The sequence below is a fragment of the Vanellus vanellus genome (assembly GCF_965231255.1).
Source record: "Vanellus vanellus genome assembly, chromosome: 2".
NCBI classification, from domain to species: domain Eukaryota; kingdom Metazoa; phylum Chordata; class Aves; order Charadriiformes; family Charadriidae; genus Vanellus; species Vanellus vanellus.
The window spans coordinates 160,903,193-160,925,648 of NC_138906.1; the positions used below are offsets into that span (position 1 = coordinate 160,903,193).

Here is a 22,456-nt window from a genome sequence, read left to right on the forward strand (position 1 = left end):
GGAGCCTGCGCTCCCTTATGCGCAGCTAATAGAAAAATGAGAAAAATGACTTGAATGAAACACTTCAGTAAAGAGAGCAGGCTGCCTATAGCTGACAGTCAGAAGAATGAGCTTTGAACTAAAGCTGCATCTGACATGATGAGTTGAGTTGAGTTGAGACAATGATAATTCATTTGTATTTCTGGCTGACGACAAATTTATTAAAACTTTCTTCTACATTTCAGAGAAGAACTTAGGAGGATTATTATCACCAGCTATACTTGAAGGACAATGGACAAATGTAGCTATACAGAATTTCTCAGTACTGACCATTGTTGGCTGAAACGTTAATAAACTGCACTCTAATCCCAACAGGCTATGCTGTATAGGCAGTGACTCAATACACATATCTATGGAAGGCAGACCGTTCCCTTTTTATTATTCCTTTCATTATGCTTGGCCCCAAGAGTTCAAAACCATAAACTGTATTTCAGAAATCATATAAACAAGTAAGAAGGACTTCAGTTTACTCTTTTAACTCCCCCAGTTCACCCACACGTGATAGTCTCGCCAATTTTCTCAAATTAACATATATTTTGGAGACTGCTGAAAACTGCAAAACACGGGAGACATCTCACCTCCCCAGTTTCGCATTTTTAGGGATTATTTTCAAGGAATGCAAGTCAGAGACACTAATACTGTTTCTACTATTGGCGAAAGGAATGAAAATGGATACAAAAAGCGTAAGAAAATTAAATGCTGTTTTTTCCACTAGGTGTAACATAAGCAGACCTGAAGTCAGTGAAATACATAAACTCAAATATGGAGAACACCTTAGACTCATTCACCTAACTTGACTGGCATGACTTCCTGCAGAAGGAACTACCTACAACAGGAAACAACCTTTTCAGATTTCCCCTTGGCTGTCTAGAAAATCAGGCACCAAAGACGTGATTTTGAAGCTGGTAGTATTATTTCAAGGAAAATGGATTAAGAGATTATGCTGCCTTGGATCAGCTGCTGCTTCACATGATTTCTGTCTGGGTTATTCATCGCTGTCTGTACACAGCTGAACACTGGTCTCAGCGGAGCCACCAAGCGCAGCTCCTCCGGCCTGGCCCCTTCCCTCGGTCCCTGGGTAAGTGGAGCCCAGCAGAACCGCAGCTCCTTCCCCCTGCCCCGTTCTGACTTGCAATGGCAGAAACACACAGAAACAGAAAGAAACGCCCTTTCCCCCTCGGGCCCGCTACTCTCCTTCACAGAGAGCACCGCCTTTCCTCTCACAAACCACCCGTCAGGAACACCGCCGCAGCAACACGAAGGTTTTGGTGGCAGCACAGCCAAATCTCCCTCAGACTGAGCCTCCTCATCAAGGCTTCAGCTCATCCGGGCTACCACAGCAGGTGCTCGGGCTACCACAGCGGGTGTCGGGGCCTGCCGGAGCCGCGGCCCCCGCCCAGCAGCGCATAGTACCCGCTGCCACCATGGCCACCACCACCCTCTCACGGCTGAGGGGTGATGGGCACGTGACCCAGAGAGAGCGGGAAGGGCGGCCGCGAGCAGGGGGCGGGGCAGTTCCGCCCCTCTGTCTAGGTCCCGCCCCGCCTCCGGGCGCCGGCGAGTCTGCGCCGCAAAGGCTGCCGGGAACTGTGTCCGCCCGCTGCGGCCTTCGCCCTCCCCGACGGCGCTCCGCCCGGCCTCGGCCGCCCCGGGCAAGGGGCGACCGAACCCTCTCCGGGGCGCTCCCTCTATCGCCCTGACCCCTTGTCGTTGCTTGTGTTGTGGGGCCGGGTGGGCGGAGAAAGGAGGCCGCCACGGCCCCTCAACGGAACTACAGCTCCCGGCGTGCGTTGCGCCCCGGGCAGCTAACTGGGGGGGGTGGGGGGGAAGATGGCGGCTGGTAAAGGGAGCCGGAGAGGTGGCTGAGGTGAGTGTGGGGCAGCCAGGAAGCGGTCCCTTTACTTGTCTTCACCTTCACAGCCGTCTCCTTTTCCCGTGGTTCCGCTCTCTCCCCCGCTCTCTGCCTTTGGGCGGGCGCTGAGGGGGGGCGGTGGTGGCGGCGGCAGGCTGGGGCTGACCCGCATGGCGGGAGCCCTCAGGGCGGCGGGAGGCGGGAGAAGAACCCGCGGGACGTGGCCTCAGCCCACTGTCAGCCGAGCACGGAGGGGCCCTGCTGAGCGCTCTGGCCGGCGGGCCGGCTCCAGCCCTCCCTGCGGGCGGGCTGCGCCCCGCAAAAGCTGTCCTGGGGGGGCTTGTGGTAATGAGCGGGACGCCCCTGGCCTTTCCCAGGGGAGGACCTGAGGTGTTGCTACCGCCGAGCGGTGCCTGCACGACGCTCCTCCGAAGGCAGGGACATTCCGTGGGGCGATCGTAAGTCAAAACGTTGTTAGTAGTCAGCCGTGTCCGCTGTGGTCAGGCATCCCTGTGCCATCAGCCTGAGGGCAGCGAAGCACCAGAGGACTCTGGCTTTGGGATTTGCCTAAGCTGGTTTTCTTCAAATGGACCGTAACACAGCGAGGTATTGCTAAGCATTAACTGAACACAGTGCAAATTTACAAAAGGACTATGCTGTGAGCTTCATCGTTTAAAGTTGATTGTGCATCACGGAGCCATGCTTTAGATAATTAAGGTGTAGGTTCACAAATCTTGTTAGTGAGAACTAATTTCGTACAACTTCTCTTTCGTTAAGCTGAATACATCTAGGGAGGTGTCCCATGGTTCTCTGAGCTGAGATACTGGGAAGAAAAGATCCTGGCGTGGGCTGAGTTCTCTGTGCTCTGTTGGAGAACTTGTGAAAAAGCCTGCAACTCAGAACCAGAGTTTTAATTCCTGTATCAAAATCAAGTTTGCCGGGCCAGGTGGTTATGCTTTGTAAAGCTACATCAGATGTTTGCTCTGGAAATTGAGTGGGTAAGCTAAAACCAGAGCAACAGTCAAGGCTTTGGGAAGCTATGGGTAATCTACTTCCTGAAGCTTTTGTAATGCATTCAGAATAACTTGAAATGTTTTCCTGAGTGACTTTAGTATTTAGGGCATCTTACTGGAAAACTCAGTGCATGGATGTTCTTAAACGTGTGGTAAAATTTCCCTAAGAAATTGGCGGTTTAGGGTTGAAATCTCGATTGTAATGCCTTGATACATGTAAAGGCTTATGCATGAGTTTTATGTAGGCCTTTTAATAACACTTTCAATATTTGCTTAAAAAAATCTGTTAGAATTTGAGTAATTTCTGATTCAGGGAAAAAAGCTCACAAAAATGGGAATTAGAATGTAGTTTGTAATTAAGCAACTGTTTTAAAATTAAATATTTAACTTTGGTATCTTGTCATGAAAATGTTTGCAGTTAATGATGAATGGTAACTTCTCTCTATTTCTGATCCAACTTGTGCAGGAGAAAAAGAATAAACAAATTTGATATTACACACAAGTGGAAGGAGGCATTAAAGCATTAGAATACTGATCAGACTTGGCAATTAAACTTCAGGTATAATGAAAGGGGATTGCACTACTGATTATGAAAGCTAAATTGTAAAATGCACAGGTTAGAAACAGCTGTGGTTGGTGTCAGTGACTTAACTGCCCAGCCAAACTCTTTAACAAAGTAATTCTTGTAAAATTACTGTGCTATTTTTAAACAACTTTGAAGTTTTATTTTTTTTTTAAAGTAAAAGCAAATCATGTTTTCTAGAGTTGGAATAGAGCAAAATCTATTTATCTGATGGATGTTTAACCCACCACTGGCAACTTATGTCCCTAGGCATAGGAACATTGATTTTAATTTTGCCAGTGAAATGGATGTTGGGTTAAACTAGCCTTTGAGATGGTGGGAAGGGTTGCTAAGGAACACTTATTTAATGTGCAGGGTTTTTCTTGTCCTAAAACCGTCTGCTCATAAAATTCTTTAAGGTGAGCCAGGACAAATGTCCTTTTAGATGTGCCTGTGTAGATGAGCTCTCTTGGGTGAGAGAACAGGGTGGCCTCATTAATACAGCCAGGCTCATGCGTGGCATTGCTTCTCTACCTGAGAAAGCCAATCCAAAATGAAGTCAGGTACTTTCACAGAATTGCACTGTGCTATGTAAATCCATTTTATATTGCATGTTTTGGATTCTGGGAATTGTAGTTGGAGCCTAACTGTCTATATTTAGGAATGAATGTGTGACTTATTAATCTTGCATTGCATTGGCCATTTGCCTACCTTCAAAACTAAAGGCACTGATTAATTTTTCAAATGGGAAATATGAGTGGGGAACGAAGCGATGTAAAAAGCTAATGTGCAGTGTATTTTTAGTTTTTCAGCTCATGCCTGCCCAGCCTGGGTTGCCTGCCTGTCAGAGGTGCTTAAACCTGTACTCTTCTTTGGCTTAATTTGGAGGAATGGATAGATGCCCAGCTGGCAATTTCATTTTGAATACTCAAAATCAAGTTAATCATTTATAGTGTTACATAATAGAATAACATAATGGTGGACTTACTGAAAGAAAATAGAAAACTTCAGGTATGCTGACTTCTATTTCTTTACCTGTAGCACAAGGCTATATACATTTTTCCATTTTAGATCTTTTACAGAGGTCTGTTGTTTTAGGGCAGACAGGAAGAAGATATCTGCTCTTCTGTTTGGCTTTCAGTGCCATTTATGGAATCTTGTGATAATAAGAAATGTAAGCATATAACTGGGGGAAGAAGATGATCAAAACTAATAAGTAGAACAAAGTGTATTTTTACTGCTGTGTTAGTGCTGCTTGAATCTGATAGAACAGTAAATTGACCTTGGATTTCCTTATTGTAGCCAAATTGTGTAGAATCTCCTTAAACCTAAACTGAAAGTTTTTGGTAAGAAAATTTACACTTGTGTCATACAAGTGTTGATCTGCCTTTTCAGGTACATTCAGTAGCATGGTACTGTGATTATAATTGCGATTAGAATTACTATTATATCCTTAGGAAAACAAATTAACTTTTAGTCCTCTGTAAAAAGCAGACGTGACTCTTATCTGCCTTTTTAAAATCCAGGAGTCATTTGCTTTGGTGCAGGAGACATTGTATAGGTAGGTAACATCCTTAACTTGCTTCTGGTGATCTGTCAAATATCACAAAATGACATAAATACGTTAAACAGTAAATGTTCGGTTATTTAGGAAAACTAAATTATATTTCATGGTTTGCTAGATCTCTTTTTTTTTTTTTTTTAATTCTACTTCATCAAATTCTGGATTTTTTTATTCCCCCTCTTTTGATATGCAAAATTTAATTCAGTGACAAACAGCAGAGCAGACTCATGGTGGGAAGCATCTTATTTTATTTTAGTTCTACTGTAACAGATATCAGCATCTGTGCACTCAACTTTGCCCTAGGCATAATGAGCCTGTGATTGAACGCTTCATGGAGAGGAAATTGTGTAGTCTGTTCTGTGTGTAGAAGCCAGGCCACCTCCATATTGAATTTTTGGTTCTGTTACAGATGATAAAATGATTAGAAATCAGTGAACTATTTAAAAATAAAACCAAAAATCTTCAATTTGAACACCTGTCTTAATTGCTATACAACTTTTCAGGTAATTTCTGCATTAATACCTTCTAAAGTTAGTTGACTTTGCTAGGAGTAACAGTGATAATGTTGTAGCAAAATTTATTGAATTTCTGATTGCTAATGATGGTCAGTAAAATGTTCTGAGTCTCTGGCACTTGACTCGCTTAAGCTTCTCATCAGGCTCTTTGCATTTTTATGTTCTGACAGTAAATCTGTCTTCTCTAATCTCTCAGCTAAATTCTTAACTGCACTCTAATTTAGAGATTTCATTTTTCCATGTCTGTTGAACATCACAATCTACATTACATGTTTCCTTTTATAAAATTATGTTGCCTCTAACTCTGTCCTTGGAGAGGGACATACAGCCTTCTAATAGGATAGGATATTTAAAATAAATTACTTTGAAGCACTATTTTTAATCTCGGTTGCTATCAGCAGATTCAAACCTTTGACTGAAGTACATATACAATGAGAATAAAGTTTATTTTTAGTAACTAAGAATGTTGCTTTAGTGTGTGATCATTAAACATATTTTGTGACCAAATAAAATATTTATTCTCACATCATCGGTGTCTAGGTTTATAGTTTTTTGGTGTTCAAATAAAAACAACTATTAGCTGTATTTTTTAATTTTCTTTTATTTTATCTTTGAAAACAACAACACAGTCTCTTTAACTGAGAACTTTTTTCCTTATTTGTGAAAAGGTACGTTTGCAGGGAGGTTGCATTTGGTAGTTAATGAAACCCAAATGCACTGGTTTCATATTAAAAAAAAAAAATCTTAAATTATTTGCATTTTAATACTGATTAATTAAATGGTACATTATGCTGTTTTTATTCCCAAAATAGGTTGTTGTAACTTCATTTGAGTTAGCTGTATGAAAATATCTGGTTGCATCAAAAATCCTTTGGGCAGCTATTGTTTATAGTAGTTTGCTCTCTGATCTAAAAATCTATATTTTTTGATACTGGGGTAAAAATGTCCTAGAAAGTGCCACGCAGATTTTTCAGCATCATTTTTCTCTGTATAGAGCAGAGACCTTTCACAGGCATTTTAACAGAGAAGTGCTGTGATTTACATTTGAATCCTATGAGGCCATACACCATTTAGCATTATAAACAATGGCAGTTCAAAAGGTCATCCCTAGAAATACACAGAAAAATGTTTGTTCAGGCATCAATTGCAAGAACAGAATGACTAAATTTCAAGAACTGGAAAAAAACTGCATGTAGTCTGGTCAGATAAAATGATATCTTGGTTTCTCTTTGATGTTGGGGCTGAAGTATGTGACTTTGGCTCATTCTGCATAAGTTTCCATGTATATTTGGCTGTAAATTGTCTAAAGCTATTTTCTTGAATTAATTTTTTGTTTTCTTTATAGCGTATTGTGGTTTTGCAAAATTGAAGACAGATTCCTGATTAACAATGCCTGGCAGTAAGTATTGTTACCTTAAGTATCTTAAGACACTATGCAGGGGTGTTCATTATTACGATATTTTCTTTGGGGGCTAAAGAATCTACCAAAATTAAAATGGAATAAACCCAAATTATGATATTTGCTGTCATTTTAAAGATATTTAACATCTCAAGATTATCCAGCCTCTGCCTTTGTAGATCTCTATATTTTTCAAAGGAACCTAGTATGGGCTCTGCATTTTTCTTTTCAGTAAGAAGTTCACAGTTTAACATTGGTGAATTTTGTGATTGAAAGTCTGTTCTGAAATAGTTGTATTCAGAAAATAAAAAGATATTTCAATATAACAATAATCCTAGCTTTGGAAAATTACAAATTATAGAAGATAGAATTACTATTTAGGATATAAAGTGATAAGACATTACTTTTAACATTCAAAGTTAAATGAGATTTTGAGGTTTCTAAGAGTCAAGTTATTTACCTTGAAGAGTAGTAAATTTCTCTAACACAAAGGCTCAAATTATGAAAAGTATTATAATAGTATTAATTGCAACTATTTTTTTTTGATTTTTCTATTTTGTATTTAGAGAAATCCTGCATGGTCTCTAGTAAAGTTACTAGCAACAATTTTTAGATAAAGTGGACTAAGTCTTCATAGAGTTACAGTACCAGTCATACTGAGTGCTCCTTAATTATAGGTTTGTAATGAGTTTCACAAATGTTTAATCTCGTGAGGAAAAGTTTGAGCATTTTTTTTTTTTTTTGCAGTGAGTTAAGATTTGTTATAAGTTGTGACTACTGAGTACTTAAAATTATGTCTTACAGGAATTCTAGGTTTTGTGTTGCATGGTCACACAGAAATGACTGTTCTATAACTGTGGAAGTGCTTTGATGTATTGTGTTGCTTGAACCACTGTCGTATAAAATATCTCACTGAAAGTGTTTAGGTGTTTTCTGCTTTTGTGGTAAATAGTTGAAATTATTCCTCTACATGGACATGAGCTTTTGTGATAAAATAGTGACCAATATGTATGTATTGTATTGTATATTTACACGAGAAGCAGCTGGCATAAATTGTTCCAATTTCACTGTGGTTCAGTTTTTGTAATGTAATGAACTGCTGCTGTGTTTCTGTTGCAGTGTTTGGTACTATTAAGGCCTCTATCATGATACTCACTTTTGCTGTGAAGGAGCGTGTGGGTTTTTTAAACAGTTAAGCTGGAAAAGTAAGAGGTATTTTTTTTCTAAACCAGATATGCTTATGTTCAGGGTTATTATTAACACTATTGACACTAATGCATGTAGAGTCTTCAGAGTTGGATGGAAGTTAAAGGAGACCAAAACCAACTTATTTGTCTGTAGTGAGACATTCATAACTAGGCAGCCACTTATTTCTCTTCTGCGTATATTTGTTGAGTTTTTAAGCGTGTAGCTGAAGGGAAGGTAACCTAACAAATGTGTGTGTATTGTAATTTTTATGAAATAACAGTACTTTCTTAATATATTCCTTCCAAAAGTTGTGGCGAAGAAGAAATATTATTATATTTTAATGCAAGCAAGCATCACTTTGTGGCTAGTTGTACATTTTATCAGTGTGTGTAGGGACAGCCTTCCAGACTTCAACTTTGTTGCCTGTGAAAGGGAAGGCTTCTGCCTGCTAATTTAGGTATCTTTAGAGATTCCACAGGATTCTTTTCAGAGCATATTGATGAAACAGGTTGCTACTATTCAGTGTTACTTTGAAATTTTAAAGCATTTGTCCTTGAAATCTGAGAAGCTCAGTTGTTTGTAAAAGCTGGGATTTTTTTTTTTTTTTTTTTTTTTTTTCCACATGGAGTTCACTCATCCCACACATCAAGAAGTGCATTGAGCATCTTTTGGAATAAATTGTCGAAAAGGTTGTTAGAGTGAAATATTTTCCAAAAATGTTTTCTGTCATGCTAGAATGAGTTCTTTATAAATGAAGTGGAATAATAGTATCTAGTTAAAAGGAAAGTTTGATGCAGTTCTTGGGTCATACTGATCAACGCCTGCTTCCAGTGTTGTCCTGCTTGCTATCCTGAGTCTCTGTATCAGGTCCTGGTAATATTTTTACTCCTTTTTTGCAGTACAGTAGTTAGGGAATGTCTAGGTCTAAAGGTGGTGGTTTGGAAGGTCAGGGGAGGCCAACATACTGGTATTATGGAAAGACTGGACAAGGATACTTAATTAGTCTTTCTGGGGACTTCAGCTGTTCCTAGAGACACTTTAGAAGTCAGCCTTGAAGTCATTGTACATGAAATGTTCACAGGATAATGTACTACTTTTCTCCCTCCATATTAACCGTCCCAAAACCAGGCATGTAGTCAGAACTGGGATGTGGTGTTGAGAGGGAGAGAGATGAACATAGGCAGTTAACCAAAGGTAACGTTCTTATTTAACCTTGTATCAGTCTTGCGTGCTGGTCTCTGCAGTAGTTGTTTGTTACATATTGGATTATCCAATTTTTTATTGATGTTGCTGTTTAGTGATCCCATATGAGAATACGGAGATATAATTCTGCATTGAGTCCTTAATAAAAGAATGTTAAGGTTTTAGCCTCAATACAGTAATAGCCCATAAACAGAAAATTTTTAGTCTGCTCTCTTATTCTTAAAATGTACAAGTGCTTGGTTTTGACTGGCCATGGCACGGCATTGGTATTGACATCTAGTCTATAGTGGAAGTGTAATGCTGCAGCACTTGTAGCAACCTTGCCAAAGCATTGTTTTTCCCTATATTCTTTGTAGCTATAATTTTTCTGTATAGCTCCTATTGTGCAAATAACATGGGCGTTGATGCAAGATATGCTTACAAACGTGGTGTCTTCATCTGAAGTTGAAGTGCAAGTTCTGAAACATTGAGAAAGCAAATGTGTTTTCTCACTGCTAATATAATACAGTAGAAGATTGATTTGAGCCACAGCTATTCTATTAACCAATTTAGCTGTTCCTTATCACAAAGAACCCGTGGATTAAAATATTAATTAGTCCTTTTATTTAAAAACAAAACGAAAGAACTTGTAACCAGATAGTCTTTGCAGTACAGGCAGTATGTTTTTTTCATTTGTCACAAGTTTGCTCTCAATTTCCCTATTCAATAATTTGTACAGATAATTTGATTTAACATACTTCTGTTATGGAACATGGGTGGGTTTTTATAAGTTCTTAGCTTGGCTGCGCTTGGATTGAAATGTTACAAGTGTTTCTGTTGAGGAAAAAAACAGAGCTAAATCATATAACAAAACATTTGTTTAAGACTCTCTTCTGTTTGGACATTATGTTCCAGATATTCACACTTAATCAGATGCTTGAAACGTAGTTTGGTAGATAATGAGTTTTTTCAGAAAGAGCTGACCTACTTACTGGCTGTATTCCCTGACTTCAATTACATACTTAACTTAAAGGTAGATTTTATACTAAAATGAAATTGTTTGGACTAGAAAAATTATGTGCGATACAGATGAGAACAGTTGCTGATTATAAGAGTGTATTTTACTTGTGGTAGCTATGTACATGATTTTTTAATTTTTTTATTATCTCTTATCTTTTTCTATTATTTATGCTGTTAACGTACCTAAATATATCTTTGCTTTTCAAGGTTTTGCTAATAATGATTGTTACGTTAAACTGATTTTAGCTGCTGATTAGCAGGTCCTTGCATGACTGATTAGAACATGTAAATTAAGGGAGCAAATAAGTAAATAAAAAGGATTTTTAAGATTCAGCAGCTCAGAGTCTAGTTGGAGGCCTGTAACTAGCGGTGTTCCCCAGGGGTCAGTCAGTACTGGGTCCAGTCTTGTTCAATATATTTATCAACGACCTGGGTGAGGGGACAGAGTGTACCCTCAGCAAGTTTGCTGATGACACAAAACTAGGAGTGGCTGACACACCAGAAGGCTGTGCTGCTATTCAGTAAGACCTGGACAGGCTGGAGAGTTGCACAGAGAGGAACCTAATGAAGTTCAACAAGGGCAAGTGTAGGGTCCTGCACCTGGGGAAGAATAACCCCATGAACCAGTACAGGTTGGGGGCTGACCTGCTGGAAGGCAGCTCTGCAGAGAGGGACCTGGGAGTCCTGGTGGACAACAAGTTGACCATGAGCCAGCAATGTGCCCTTGTGGCCAAGAGGGCCAATGGTCTCCTGGGGTGCATTAAAAAGAGCATGGCCAGCAGGTCGAGGGAGGTCATCCTCCCCCTCTACGTTGCACTGGTGAGGCCACATCTGGAGTGCTGTGTCCAGTTCTGGGCTCCCCAGTTCAAGAAAGACAAGGAACTACCAGAGAGAGCCCAGCAAAGGGTTACAAAGATGATCAAGTGAATGGAGCACCTCTTTTAGAGGAAAGGCAGAGACCTGGGGCTGTTGAGATTGAGAGGGGATCTCATCAGTACTTATAAATACCTAAAGGGTGGGTGTCAAGAGGATGGGGCCAGAGTCTTTTCAGTGGTGCCCAGCGAGAGGACAAGGGGCAACGGGCACAAACTGAAACACAGGAAATTCCACCTCAACATGAGGAAAAACTTCTTTACTTTGAAGGTGGCAGAGCACTGGCACAGGCTGCCCAGAGATTCTCCTTCTCTGGAGATATTTACAACCTGCCTGGGTGCGTTCCTGTGCAACCTGCTGCAGGTGACCCTGCTTTGGCAGGGAGGTTGGACTAGATCTCCAAAGGTCCCTTCCAGCCCCTACAGTTCTATGATCCTGTGATTTTGACTGCGGTTTGAAATGACATGGTTCGTATCCTAAGCAAATAAATAGAATGTAATTTTCCCGCGTTCTTCCATTGAATTACTGCTGTGAAATTTAGTAATACGAACATCCCCTGTGCTATTCTGTCAAATATTTGCCAGTTAGAAAGAGACCACGCTGATTTAGGAGATACATGTATCAGTTGTGTGGAAAATCTTCCATGATTTGGCCTGTTCTTGGTTCTGGTGAAATGTCGGTTTTGATAACTTCAGAATGCTTCTCCAAGTATGTTCAAGGCATTGATTGCTTCTCATTAAACTATGTAACATTTTGTTTCCTCGGCTTTCCAGACACCCATGGCTTTTTGCCAGTTGTCTTTGTAGAGGCAACTAGCCTGCAGTTGGTGTGTACTGGTGCTTCCCTAGTTTGTTTGAGGTGAAAGTAAATAAAGATAGAACAACTGAATAGTGATTGTCTGTGTTCTTTGTTCTTGGATGCGTCTGCTTTTGGTTGAGTTGTTTCATGGTCTTTAAACAAACAACCCATCCCTCCCCTCCAAACAAAAAAAAAAAAACCACAACAAACTTTTATTTTTGAATAGAGCTTCCTTGCCAAGTGTAGGAAGGAAAGCAACACTTGAAATGGAATTTGAAATGAGTGAATACTTAACTCATATTTAATGTCCTTAATGCATTTTAAGATGCAGATAATCTCCTTGTTTTGGGTTTCTTCCCTCACAACAATTTTGGGAAATTCATTTATTTGTTTCTTGCAATTCTAGTTTTTATTCTGCGTATAATAAGTAATAACAAGATTCTTAATGAGAATATTTATTTCCCTGTGAAATACAGTTCTAAAATATCCATGGTGGCTGGAGATGTATTCCTAAATCTGTTTATATAAATATTTCATGGGCTAAGCATGCTAATGTTTTTAGTGAAAATTAAGCCATAGTTCTAATTAATAAATTTCTACACTTTCTATCTATTATATTTTTTTCCTCATCTGAAGTGTGTTTCTCATATACCCTTGATACTTTAAAACCCCAAACAGGACCTTCCGCTTAATGAGGCATTTTTTGTAATTGCTCTAATTTATTTTATATGCAGTAGAAACCCTATTAGTTTTCTGACTTATTGTTGACTACTTAGAATAGTGTTCAAATACATTATGATCCTATAAAATTTTCATATTTTGGCTGTTACACAAGAGCTACATGGGAGGGTATCTCAAATCATTGTCTGCTGCTCAATTTTAGTATGCTAGAGAATGAGAAACACAAGCAGCCCTGTGTCATGTCCATCTTTCAGGTACTAACCTAATCAACGCAGGAACTTGAAAAACGGCTGCCAAGGGAATGTCATGATTTGGACTACCTTTGGCAGTTTGTCGTTTGCTAGCCCTAGACTGCTAAAGGAAAATAACCGTATTTTAGAATATCTATAACTATTATAAAACTGTGGTCACAAAATAGATAATGGATTCTTTACATAATAATATATAGTAAATGTTTTCAATATGTAAACACTTAGATACAGATTTTTTTCATCTGATTTTTAGGTGATTGTCTTTTCTACGCTGAAAAGAAAAAGTAGTAACTTATCTAAATGTGTCCTTTGATTAAGCTAAGAACAAAAACTGCAGGAACTTTTAGCTGGAAAACTGAAGCTCTTTGTACACCTGTTTATTTCACTCATGATACTCTGAGCTACTTCCTGTGCTAGTGGTGGCTTCCATATTCTTTAATGAATCTGTATGGATTTCTCTAAGACTTGTTAATTTTTAACAAAAGTTCATTTTGTTGTTTTCTGTTAGCTGTTAGTTCTCCCTATGTACATGTCATCCTAACCCCATTTGGGAAAGTTTAATGTTTAGGAGCAGCTCCACAGAAAATGAAGATCACTCGTATTAACATATTGCAAATAATGTCTAGTAACATCATTCCTGCTTTCATTCCATTTGTTTTGGAATAAGCTTCAGTATAGCCAAGGAATGAACAGTCTTATTTCATCCAGTTCTTGTCAAAACCTGAAAAATTCATTTTTTCAGCTGTTGTCATTTATGTGTGTGTTATCTGGGCATATAACATAGGAAATCAAATACTTTAGAGACAAACTTAATTCTGTCCCCATCAAAGCCTTTATGTGCTTTTAAAATATATATGGACAGTTTACCAAATGCTAAAATGTAGCTTAATAGTTTTTTCAGGTTTTATTAAAACATGGCTATCGTTGTTATTTACAGAAATCACTTTGCAGCTGGTTTTCCTGTCAGTCGATTAACCTTCATGTGCAGCATTGTTTGCTATTGATTTCTGAATCATGGGACGAAAGGGTAAGAAGGCTCATGCTGATCATGCATGCAAGTGTCCTATTTTTTTTATGCATGACAACAAAGAAAAATTGATTTTTGGGAGGGGGCTAATTTTTCCACTATGTGATTAAATGCATGTCAATGTGGAAAGACCATGGTAAACTGCTTTTACAATTATGCTGGCCTTCCCATTACGTGGTATATGGGCTCTCTTTCCCATCATGGACCACTAGGATCCCCGGTGGCTCTCTAGAGAATCAGGTACCTTGTGAATCACTGAAGATGGAAGTTAGCTGTGTACATGACTCTTGGCTTTCAAAGAGTGCTGTTTCATTTCTAGAAAGTTACATCATTCAAGATTAATTCATGCAGGAATTAGGCAGAAATGAGTAGAAAGTTGGGGTAAGTAGATGAATGAGACTCTTATCGACTAACTTGTAGACTTCAGCTAATGATCATGTTCAAAGCTGAGCAGTTCCAGATTTTGCTGTCTTGAAGGTGCTTAGCTAAACAGCCAAAGTTCTGTTTGATTCTGTGTTCTGGAGTGCATGTCTATGAAATATACTAGCACATCCTGTTTGTAGCTGATGTGTTCAAGGGAACCACCTATGACTTACTGGTAACCCAGCTGGCTCAAAGGACACAAGCCTTTTGGTAGAATACCAGCCATGTAGAGGTCAGTATGAGTTTTTCTGACATGAGGGACATGTTATAATTGTTTACATTTCAAAAGCTAAAACAGTTACAGAATTCTTGTCTTGCATGGGTATATTTAAGAATCTTAAGACTAGCAAGTCATTTGTAAACTAGGAAATTTCTTAATTTGCCTAAGTACAAAGGCAAATTAGTTTTCTTGAACAGAAGTTTAAATCAGTAAATATATTTGTGTAGAGTGAATATTACAGTAGTGTGACTTGCATGCTTTTAATTCAGAGCAAAAGGTTTCATTGTAGGTAAAAGACTGTCTAGCCTTTGATAATTTACATGTGCAAATAACTGAGCTGATGAAATGAATGCTACTGAAGTTTTGGTATTTTGTATTTAAGAACTTCGGCTTCTTTCAAATATTGAATCGTTTTTCTAAACTTGAAACATGGCAGTAAGGCTTAATCTTTTGTAAAGATGTGCGAATTCCCCAGCAATTATGTGAGAAAAGGTAAATATTTGATTTCAAAATAAACATTGTTTTAGTTCTTGAATTCAATGGCTTCTAAAAAATAGTATTATACTGTGTAAAGTCTGAGTAGAATTCTAGACCCTGAGATTTTAAAAAATAGTTGCTACCTGTATAACTCATCCTTCCTTTTCATGTCGAACTTGAAATCTGTTAAAGGTTTCAGTCCTTTCATTTTCAAGAGCACAATTGTGATTCTAAACTGTACTTGGACATGTCACAGTATTTTGCCGATTAAGGTCTGTACTTTGGCTTTAAATGGGCACCCCAAGTCTTTAATTCTGCCATGAGAATGCTTACTCATTCCTGACTAAGAAAATCAATAAGGAATTTCAACCTAACACTCAGGCATGTCATCTTCCTAAATCATTACTCCTTCCTGATACTTTTGTGAAGCTGTTAATATGTAAGGAAACATGTGAAGATAAGTTTTAACAGATATTTTGTTGTTCTCCTTATGTAGTTCTAACAAATACAGAATAATTTATGTGGTTAAAACAGATTCTCTCATTTTTATTAAACTAAAACATAACTGTTGAATGATTCGAAAAGGACTTTAAGATGCTGACACCCTACTTTTGAACTTCGTAGGTAATAAAATGTGAATAGTTACTAAGGTATAATTGATCAGGGTCTGATATGATTGAGCTAGCAGAGTTCTTGACTTGTAATAAATGCAGTGCAAGCTGGATCCAAGACACTTTTCTGTATGTGTGGGTTGTTTTTTTTTTAAATGAGTTTGTGATCTGCTGCTGACATTAGTTTAGACATGAGCTTAACGTTTTTCAGAACTGACAGAACATTATTTTTGCAAGTTGAATCTGCTGTTGGAATTGCAGCGTTGTGAGAAGTGCTGGCTGTGGGGGAGAATGCTTGCATTGCCGTAGAAACCGATGAGTCTGTGTGTGCATGGATGTCCTGTCTGGTTTCTACAGAGGGCTGAGACATGGAAGACTTGCTGATTAACAATATGTATATATATAAAACTACTTCTTTGTGTATAAATATAAAGCTGTCTGTCTCCTAGACTGACCATCTCCTAGACTGAGCAGTTTAGTTTGGTGGCAGTAGCAAAGGGCCGTTGCCTTAAGGTACTGAAGATGCACAGAATAGCAATCGGCTGCATGTGTGTTCCTTGTGTACTCTGTGGCTGATTAGAAATTACAGGAAGGGGGAAACTGCTTTTAATTAGCTGGGACACATGGTTCTAGATAGGCATATGTTCTGCCCTTAAATCTCACTGTTTTGGAGAGGAGAAGATAATTCGGAATTCTGTGACGGCTGCTTTGCAGTTATTCTGGGAAACCCGAATCCAAGCTGGAGCACTTTTTAGAACTGATTGGAAAAATAACAACCACAAAGATATTTTATAATTCAGATTAACCTAGAAGGAGTTTTTTTTTAGTGTAACTTCTGTCTTTCACCTCTGTGTTTAAAACTGTTAATATTGGAAAGTTGTTGCATGAACTTCTGCTTGATTGTTGTAGCACAAAGCTGCTCTGCTATGAGGGCAGGGTGAACTAGGTAAGGCTGTCTGCAGAGAAAGGAAAGTGTGTGAAATGGAGTGTGTGGGCAGCTCTGAGGACCTGTTCTTGACAACAGGTAAAGAGGTTTTTTCAAATTTTTGATTGAGAATAATTTTAATGTTCTTCTATATGTATGTTCACAAATTGCAATATCCCATTTTGTCAATACTTTCTGGGAAAAGCAAGTGGGTAGGTACAGACACAAATGGAGTACTTAACTGAAGATTGGTAAGACTCAAACAAGAATTTGAGTTCTTAAGCTTATTTATCTTCTGTGACTCTTTTTCAAAGTAACATTACAACATTTTTGTTTAGCATTTTATTTTTCAATAACGTCAATAGAATTTAAACACTTCGTTACTGAGCAGGACCAGATGTTTTGTCATATTTTGAGCCCTGTGTATGTGGGTCAGAAGGTTTTCTCAATGTAGATAGCACAGTATGGTTCTAGATTCACAGAAAAGTTTTTATCCATTCTCTTTCCTATGTTGCTTTTTATGTACAGTTGTGTGTGAAATAAAATTTATGTAATGTGGTATTGAACTACTTGTATAAAGAAAGTTTTCTTTTTAATGAGGAAATATTTTTCAAAATTTGTGTATATGTACTGAAGTCTATATCTGCGTGTGCTCAAATAGGGGTAAAACTTGGTTTTGAAGCTCTGGCTGTGCTTATGCTATCATTTGGCATGTTTTAATAGAAAAATGGATATATAGATCAACACACTCTTACATTGCTTGTCAGTTCAGTGGTTTACTCTCAACTAGTTAAAATCTAGTTCCCTGAGCTAAACCTTCCCACTGCATGAGCTTTGAGGCTTCCAAAAAGAAGGCCTGTGAACCTTTGTTTCTTCCTCATCACGACTTTCAAACCTGACACATATGCTGTTTTCACTCGCAGAAAGCTTCTCATGTCTCATTTTTCTTCATGATGCAATTCAAGTGACAATGTGGTACCTACTCCCTGGTCCTACTTCAGCACTGTGCATCTGAGCAACGTGTGCTCAAGGCGCCATTGGCAGGAGTGGAGAATGTAATCCTTCCAGCCTGCAGCCACAGGATACCTGTGGTAAAGGAGTGACACAACTGATCTGAGCATCCTTTTGTCTGAGGAAAAAGGTGGGCAGCAGCTTAAGATTCTGGGAGTTCTTACTGCTGTAGCTGTGTTCCTCCCCCACAGACTGGGTCAAGAAAACAAGCTGTGTCATCTTAAGAAAATGGGAAAAAGTAGCAGTAATCAGGAACTTCTTCATGCTTCTCTACATTCAGGTTTTTCAATGCACAAAGTTTCAGGTGTTTGTCACCCTGAGAAGACTTGCAACCCTGGGCACTTCATGACCAGTTACTCATTGGTTCAAAGTGAGCTTGTCTTCTGTAGGGCAGGTGGTGATCATAGTTTACCAGTCCCATCCTTCCATCTCTCTTCAAATAGTGCAAATGATTGATAAAATCTTCATGACATTCCAAAAGCAGGGAGCGTTTGACACTGTTCCATCTGTTCCTTGGTGTAAGAAAGCCACAGCTTCAAAACCAGAAGCAACTGCTATGTAATAGAGATTTCAGTTGATCAGCAAGGTAGATCTTTAGACATTTCGGCAACTTTCCCAAGTGTAAAGAGTCATTCCAGTTTCTTTTGTGACTGACCTTGGAATCATAACATGTGCTGAAAGGCAGAACTGTTCATGGGGCTTAGTGGACCATTTGCGTTCTAAGAGATGCCAAATAATTCATACGTGCTACTGCCATAAGCCTGAGACTAATCATAACATTACCACATTTACAATGGGAGTTTGTGTAATTTGCAACATGACGGTGAGAGGGTTGGCTTTGCTCTCATCATAATTTGCAACATGACAGTGAGAGGGTTGGCTTTGCTGTCAACATACCGTGTCCTAATGCCCTGCCTAGAGTTGTATCCATCCCCATGCTCTTGTCCCGGCTTCCTGTTGATGCCCTCTTCTTCCTCCCCTCTCATACTCAAAATACACACATATACACAGGATGCTGCTTTAAAGGCAATGGCTTAATCTACGTGAGTTTCTGTAGCAAAACAGAAGTGAGCAGCAAGTGTTCAAACAACGAAATAACTTTCTTCCTTGCTGGGAATGAGGGCTGTGTCCAGTAACCAATGAGGAAATGCAATGGGAAAGGGGGTGTGGAAAATCTAGTTTAGAACTGTTAAAACCAAAACTGGGAGTGGTACAGACAAAATCCCTGTCAGCCATCTGCCTTGCCGCCCGAAGCTGGGACTGGGAAGAGAAGGTATGGCCACCTTGAGCTTCTGGGATGGATTCTGTAGCCTGGGCATGAGTAGCAGTCACCAAAGCTTACTGAGGCATTTAGCCAAGTATATATAATCTTACCTGTAGCCAGCCAACCTGCTGACCAGAAGTATGGTTTAAAGGCTCCAGAGGCAGACAGTGGCCCTTTTGGAATAGTTTTGCCCCTGGTGCCCCTCAAGAACTGCTTGTTGTCAACCTCCTGGGCACCCTGAAGATAGGCTATGCGCTGCTGTGTGTCCTGTTACCTTTCAACCATGCCTTCCATAGCGTCTTTCCTCTCCTTCAAACACAACATCTATCTCAGTCCTGAGGTGCTGCAGCATCTTCTGTAGAACGGCTGTCTGTGTGAGATGTTGCTTCTTACCGACAGCAATGTGGGAAGGAGGTGGTAGGGGAGGTGAAGGTGTTGCAGCCCCCCTCCTTGTTGGAACCTGTGGAGGAGCGTGAAGCAAGTTTGATGGCCTTTGAGTGCCTATAAAGGTTACGGTCACCTGCAGCTGTGAAATGTTCAAGGATGCAGTATTCTGAAAATTGCTTCTCTGGGTTAGAGAACAGGTTAGGGCCAAGGTGAAGCCAGGCCTTGAACAGGATGGTCTCTCTGGCGCTGGGAGCTTCCTTCTGCTCCAGAATCATCACTGTGCTGGGGAGACCCCCTTCTGTACCCACTGAATGTGGGAGGAGCTGGGAGAGATGGGTCAAAGTGTTTGGGTTAAGTAGCAAGAGCAGAGGGAGGCTGCTGCCGTGTTGTCAATTCTTCTTTACTTTTTTTATTCCAAATTAAATCGTGGGTACAGGATATCCTGCTGGCTCAGTGTGTTACTGGATGAGGTCTTTGAGTACAGCGGGTGTTTTATCAGTGTTTGTTTTGAATCTGCTCCATTCTCTACTGCCGGTCTGAATGGAGGAATAGTGCCAGTTCAGGTGCTTCAGAGGTTACACAAAGCACCATGAGCCGCCTTTTCCCTCCCCTGCTTTAGCCCAGTAGTTTGCTTAGGTCTCCATTTTTCACTGATGAAATCAGTATTTGTTTAGAAATAGGAGTATCGTGACAGAAAACCTCTTTTTTTTTCCGTCCTTTGGGTTTATCACCGAGAACTCGTTTCTCGACTGCGAACCCAATATTGAAGGCAGGAATAGACCTAAACTTTACCTATTTTTTTTTTTACCATGAATAGGTTATTGGTGCCAGCTGTGACAGAGAGGGGTCAAGGAGATTTGTGTTGATGTGTCTTTCCAGGTGTCTTCTGAAGTCAGAGTGACAAAATTTCCTTTTTTTGGGTTGCTTTAGTGATGAGAAGTAAATGACCTTGTTATCGCCACCTTAACAGAAAGATAAGGACAGGAACCGAGAAGCAAATTTCTTAATAAGCCATAGAGCTTCTTTCACTGGAACTAGTTTAATTTTAGACATTCTTAATGCTGTATTAAAAATAGAGAGTGCTGGTACTGTCTCAGAGTTGGAAAGGAGGAGGTGGTGTTGAAGAGAAGAGAAATGAGCAAGCAAAACAAAGTTACTCTGTGAAAACAACAAAGGTGGGAGAAAGGAGAGACAGTGTGGAAACACTGCAGGCGACGGAACTTGTGAAAAAAGAATGCAACCGGAGAACTTGATGTAATGGAAAACTTCCTTTTAATGGATTAGAAGTCTTTAAAAGGCACCGTCCCAAAGATAATATCTTCCCTGGGGATTTGTTTTAATTGCTAATGGTTTTGAAAAGAATACTTCATTGAAGAAGCTTAGTGGTAAGCCTTATTTGACTAGATTTTGTTTTTTTTCTGCTTCTTACTAGTAGCTTGACATGTATTGCCATTTCTCCTTTTCACAAAAAGCTTATGTTTGAATTATTTTTGCATGCTTTTTGCTGTAGCATGCTATGCCTCTCTCCGTGTTGGTTCAAGTATTGAACAACACACCTTGAAGTCACCAGAACTAGCTTTTTAATTAGCTTTACAGCTTTACTGTAAGAATAAGTTCTTGGGAGGCAGTTGTTTGTTTGTTTGGTTTTTTTTTTCATTTGTTTCAAGCTAACTGAGGACCAAAATATTTTTAAAAATAAATGTAAAATTGCCAAACCTGGGTAGCGGATGGAGTTTTCCCCATTGGCTGTTACTGAGATTTTAATGTCATGGGGGTCAGAAGTTGACATCAAGATGAATATCGTGTTCTCAAGACAGAAGTTTCATCTGCGTGTTGGACGTTTTCTTTGCTGCGTCTTGGTGGAGAGAGGCTTAGAAACCAGCTGTTCTGAAGTCAAACAGCAGCAGGGTTGGGGGTGGAGGAGAGGCTTATCTGGGGGATGGGACTTCCCTCTGTCTGGATGACGAGTCCTCTCTTCTCTCTGGGAGTGCGTTACAGGGACAGTGCGATGGCTGATGAGCGCGTCCTTCCAGCAGTTTCCAGCAGTTGATCTTTTTATAGCAGGTTGAATAATATTTTTAATTAACTTCCTTATATGGTTAGAATAATTTTCTTGTTCCAAAATATTTGATTATTTTTTTTTTAATATAGAGGAAGGGGAATGCCCTTGAAAACAGTTTTAGTTCTGAATTAAATGCATCAACTGATATTAACAGTTCAGAACTAAGCAGGTATAGTTAGTATAGCCGTTGAAGTGTTATTTCACGCACTTTTCTCTGTGTATTTGAAACAAATTTATTTTTGCTCATATTTCTCATCTTAGATATAGGAAAATAAGTAAAATTAATGTATAGAAGTGAAGTACTCCATTTTTATGTAGTAATATTTAAGTACATTGAGCAACCGAATGGAATTTTAATTTTACTCAGTTTCTTTCCTGATAGTAGCAAAACATGCATTTATCTGTAGATTCAAACTTTTATGATAATTATACTATTCTTTATAGAATAGGATCTTTTTTTAATAAATCTTTGAAGATAGACACTCAAAGATATGGACAACTATATCCAAGCTTCGGACATAATAAAAATATTCAGTGAGTGAACATGAGTCTTTGTTCAGGTTGCTAATATTCTGCAAACAGTAGACAACAATATTAGGCAGCATTGAAAAATGTTGGCAGAAATTCTAGCATTAGATAAATCATACGATCCATTTGTTTTCTGTTTTGATAAAGAGGAAAATAATCTGGAGATTTTAAGCTCCACGGGCAGAACTTGGTGTTCTGTGTTTAAAGCCGGCTCGAAGGTTTGGCTTTTCTGTAATTTTGTATGAGTAAGATGTAGCAGTGAATATTCAGTTAAAGTCATTTAACATAAAACTTCTTGTAGCGTGTATTTTTCTAATTCACGCTGTAGGGTTTCTTTACTAAACTGTGTGGGGATAGTTTCTGTGCAGCTCAGTGTTTTCGCTGAATTTATTTGCAGTAAACACTAGTTTATTATCCCTTAAGTCTAGAATTGGTATGGAATTTCAGTAGAAATTTTTAGTTATGATTTTATTAACACCAGTACTTTATAATTTCCAGAATTCATTAAAATATCTGTGTGAAAATCCTGTATTTGTGTTACCCAAGTGGATGTAATATAGGCAGTAAAATGGTAAATTGATGAG

The 22,456-nt window shown here is 39.2% G+C and overlaps 1 protein-coding gene across 1 annotated transcript in view; it reads left to right on the top strand.

Annotated features, from left to right (window-relative positions):
- Window positions 1-1,880: 1,880 nt before the first annotated feature.
- Window positions 1,881-22,456, top strand: part of EFR3A (EFR3 homolog A) — an 82,878-nt gene continuing 62,302 nt past the window's right edge. The window contains exons 1-2 of the mRNA XM_082499517.1: window positions 1,881-1,906; window positions 6,891-6,944. Coding sequence (XP_082355643.1) covers window positions 6,935-6,944 — 10 coding nt within the window. The 5' untranslated portion in view covers window positions 1,881-1,906; window positions 6,891-6,934. The remainder of the gene's footprint in view (window positions 1,907-6,890; window positions 6,945-22,456) is intronic.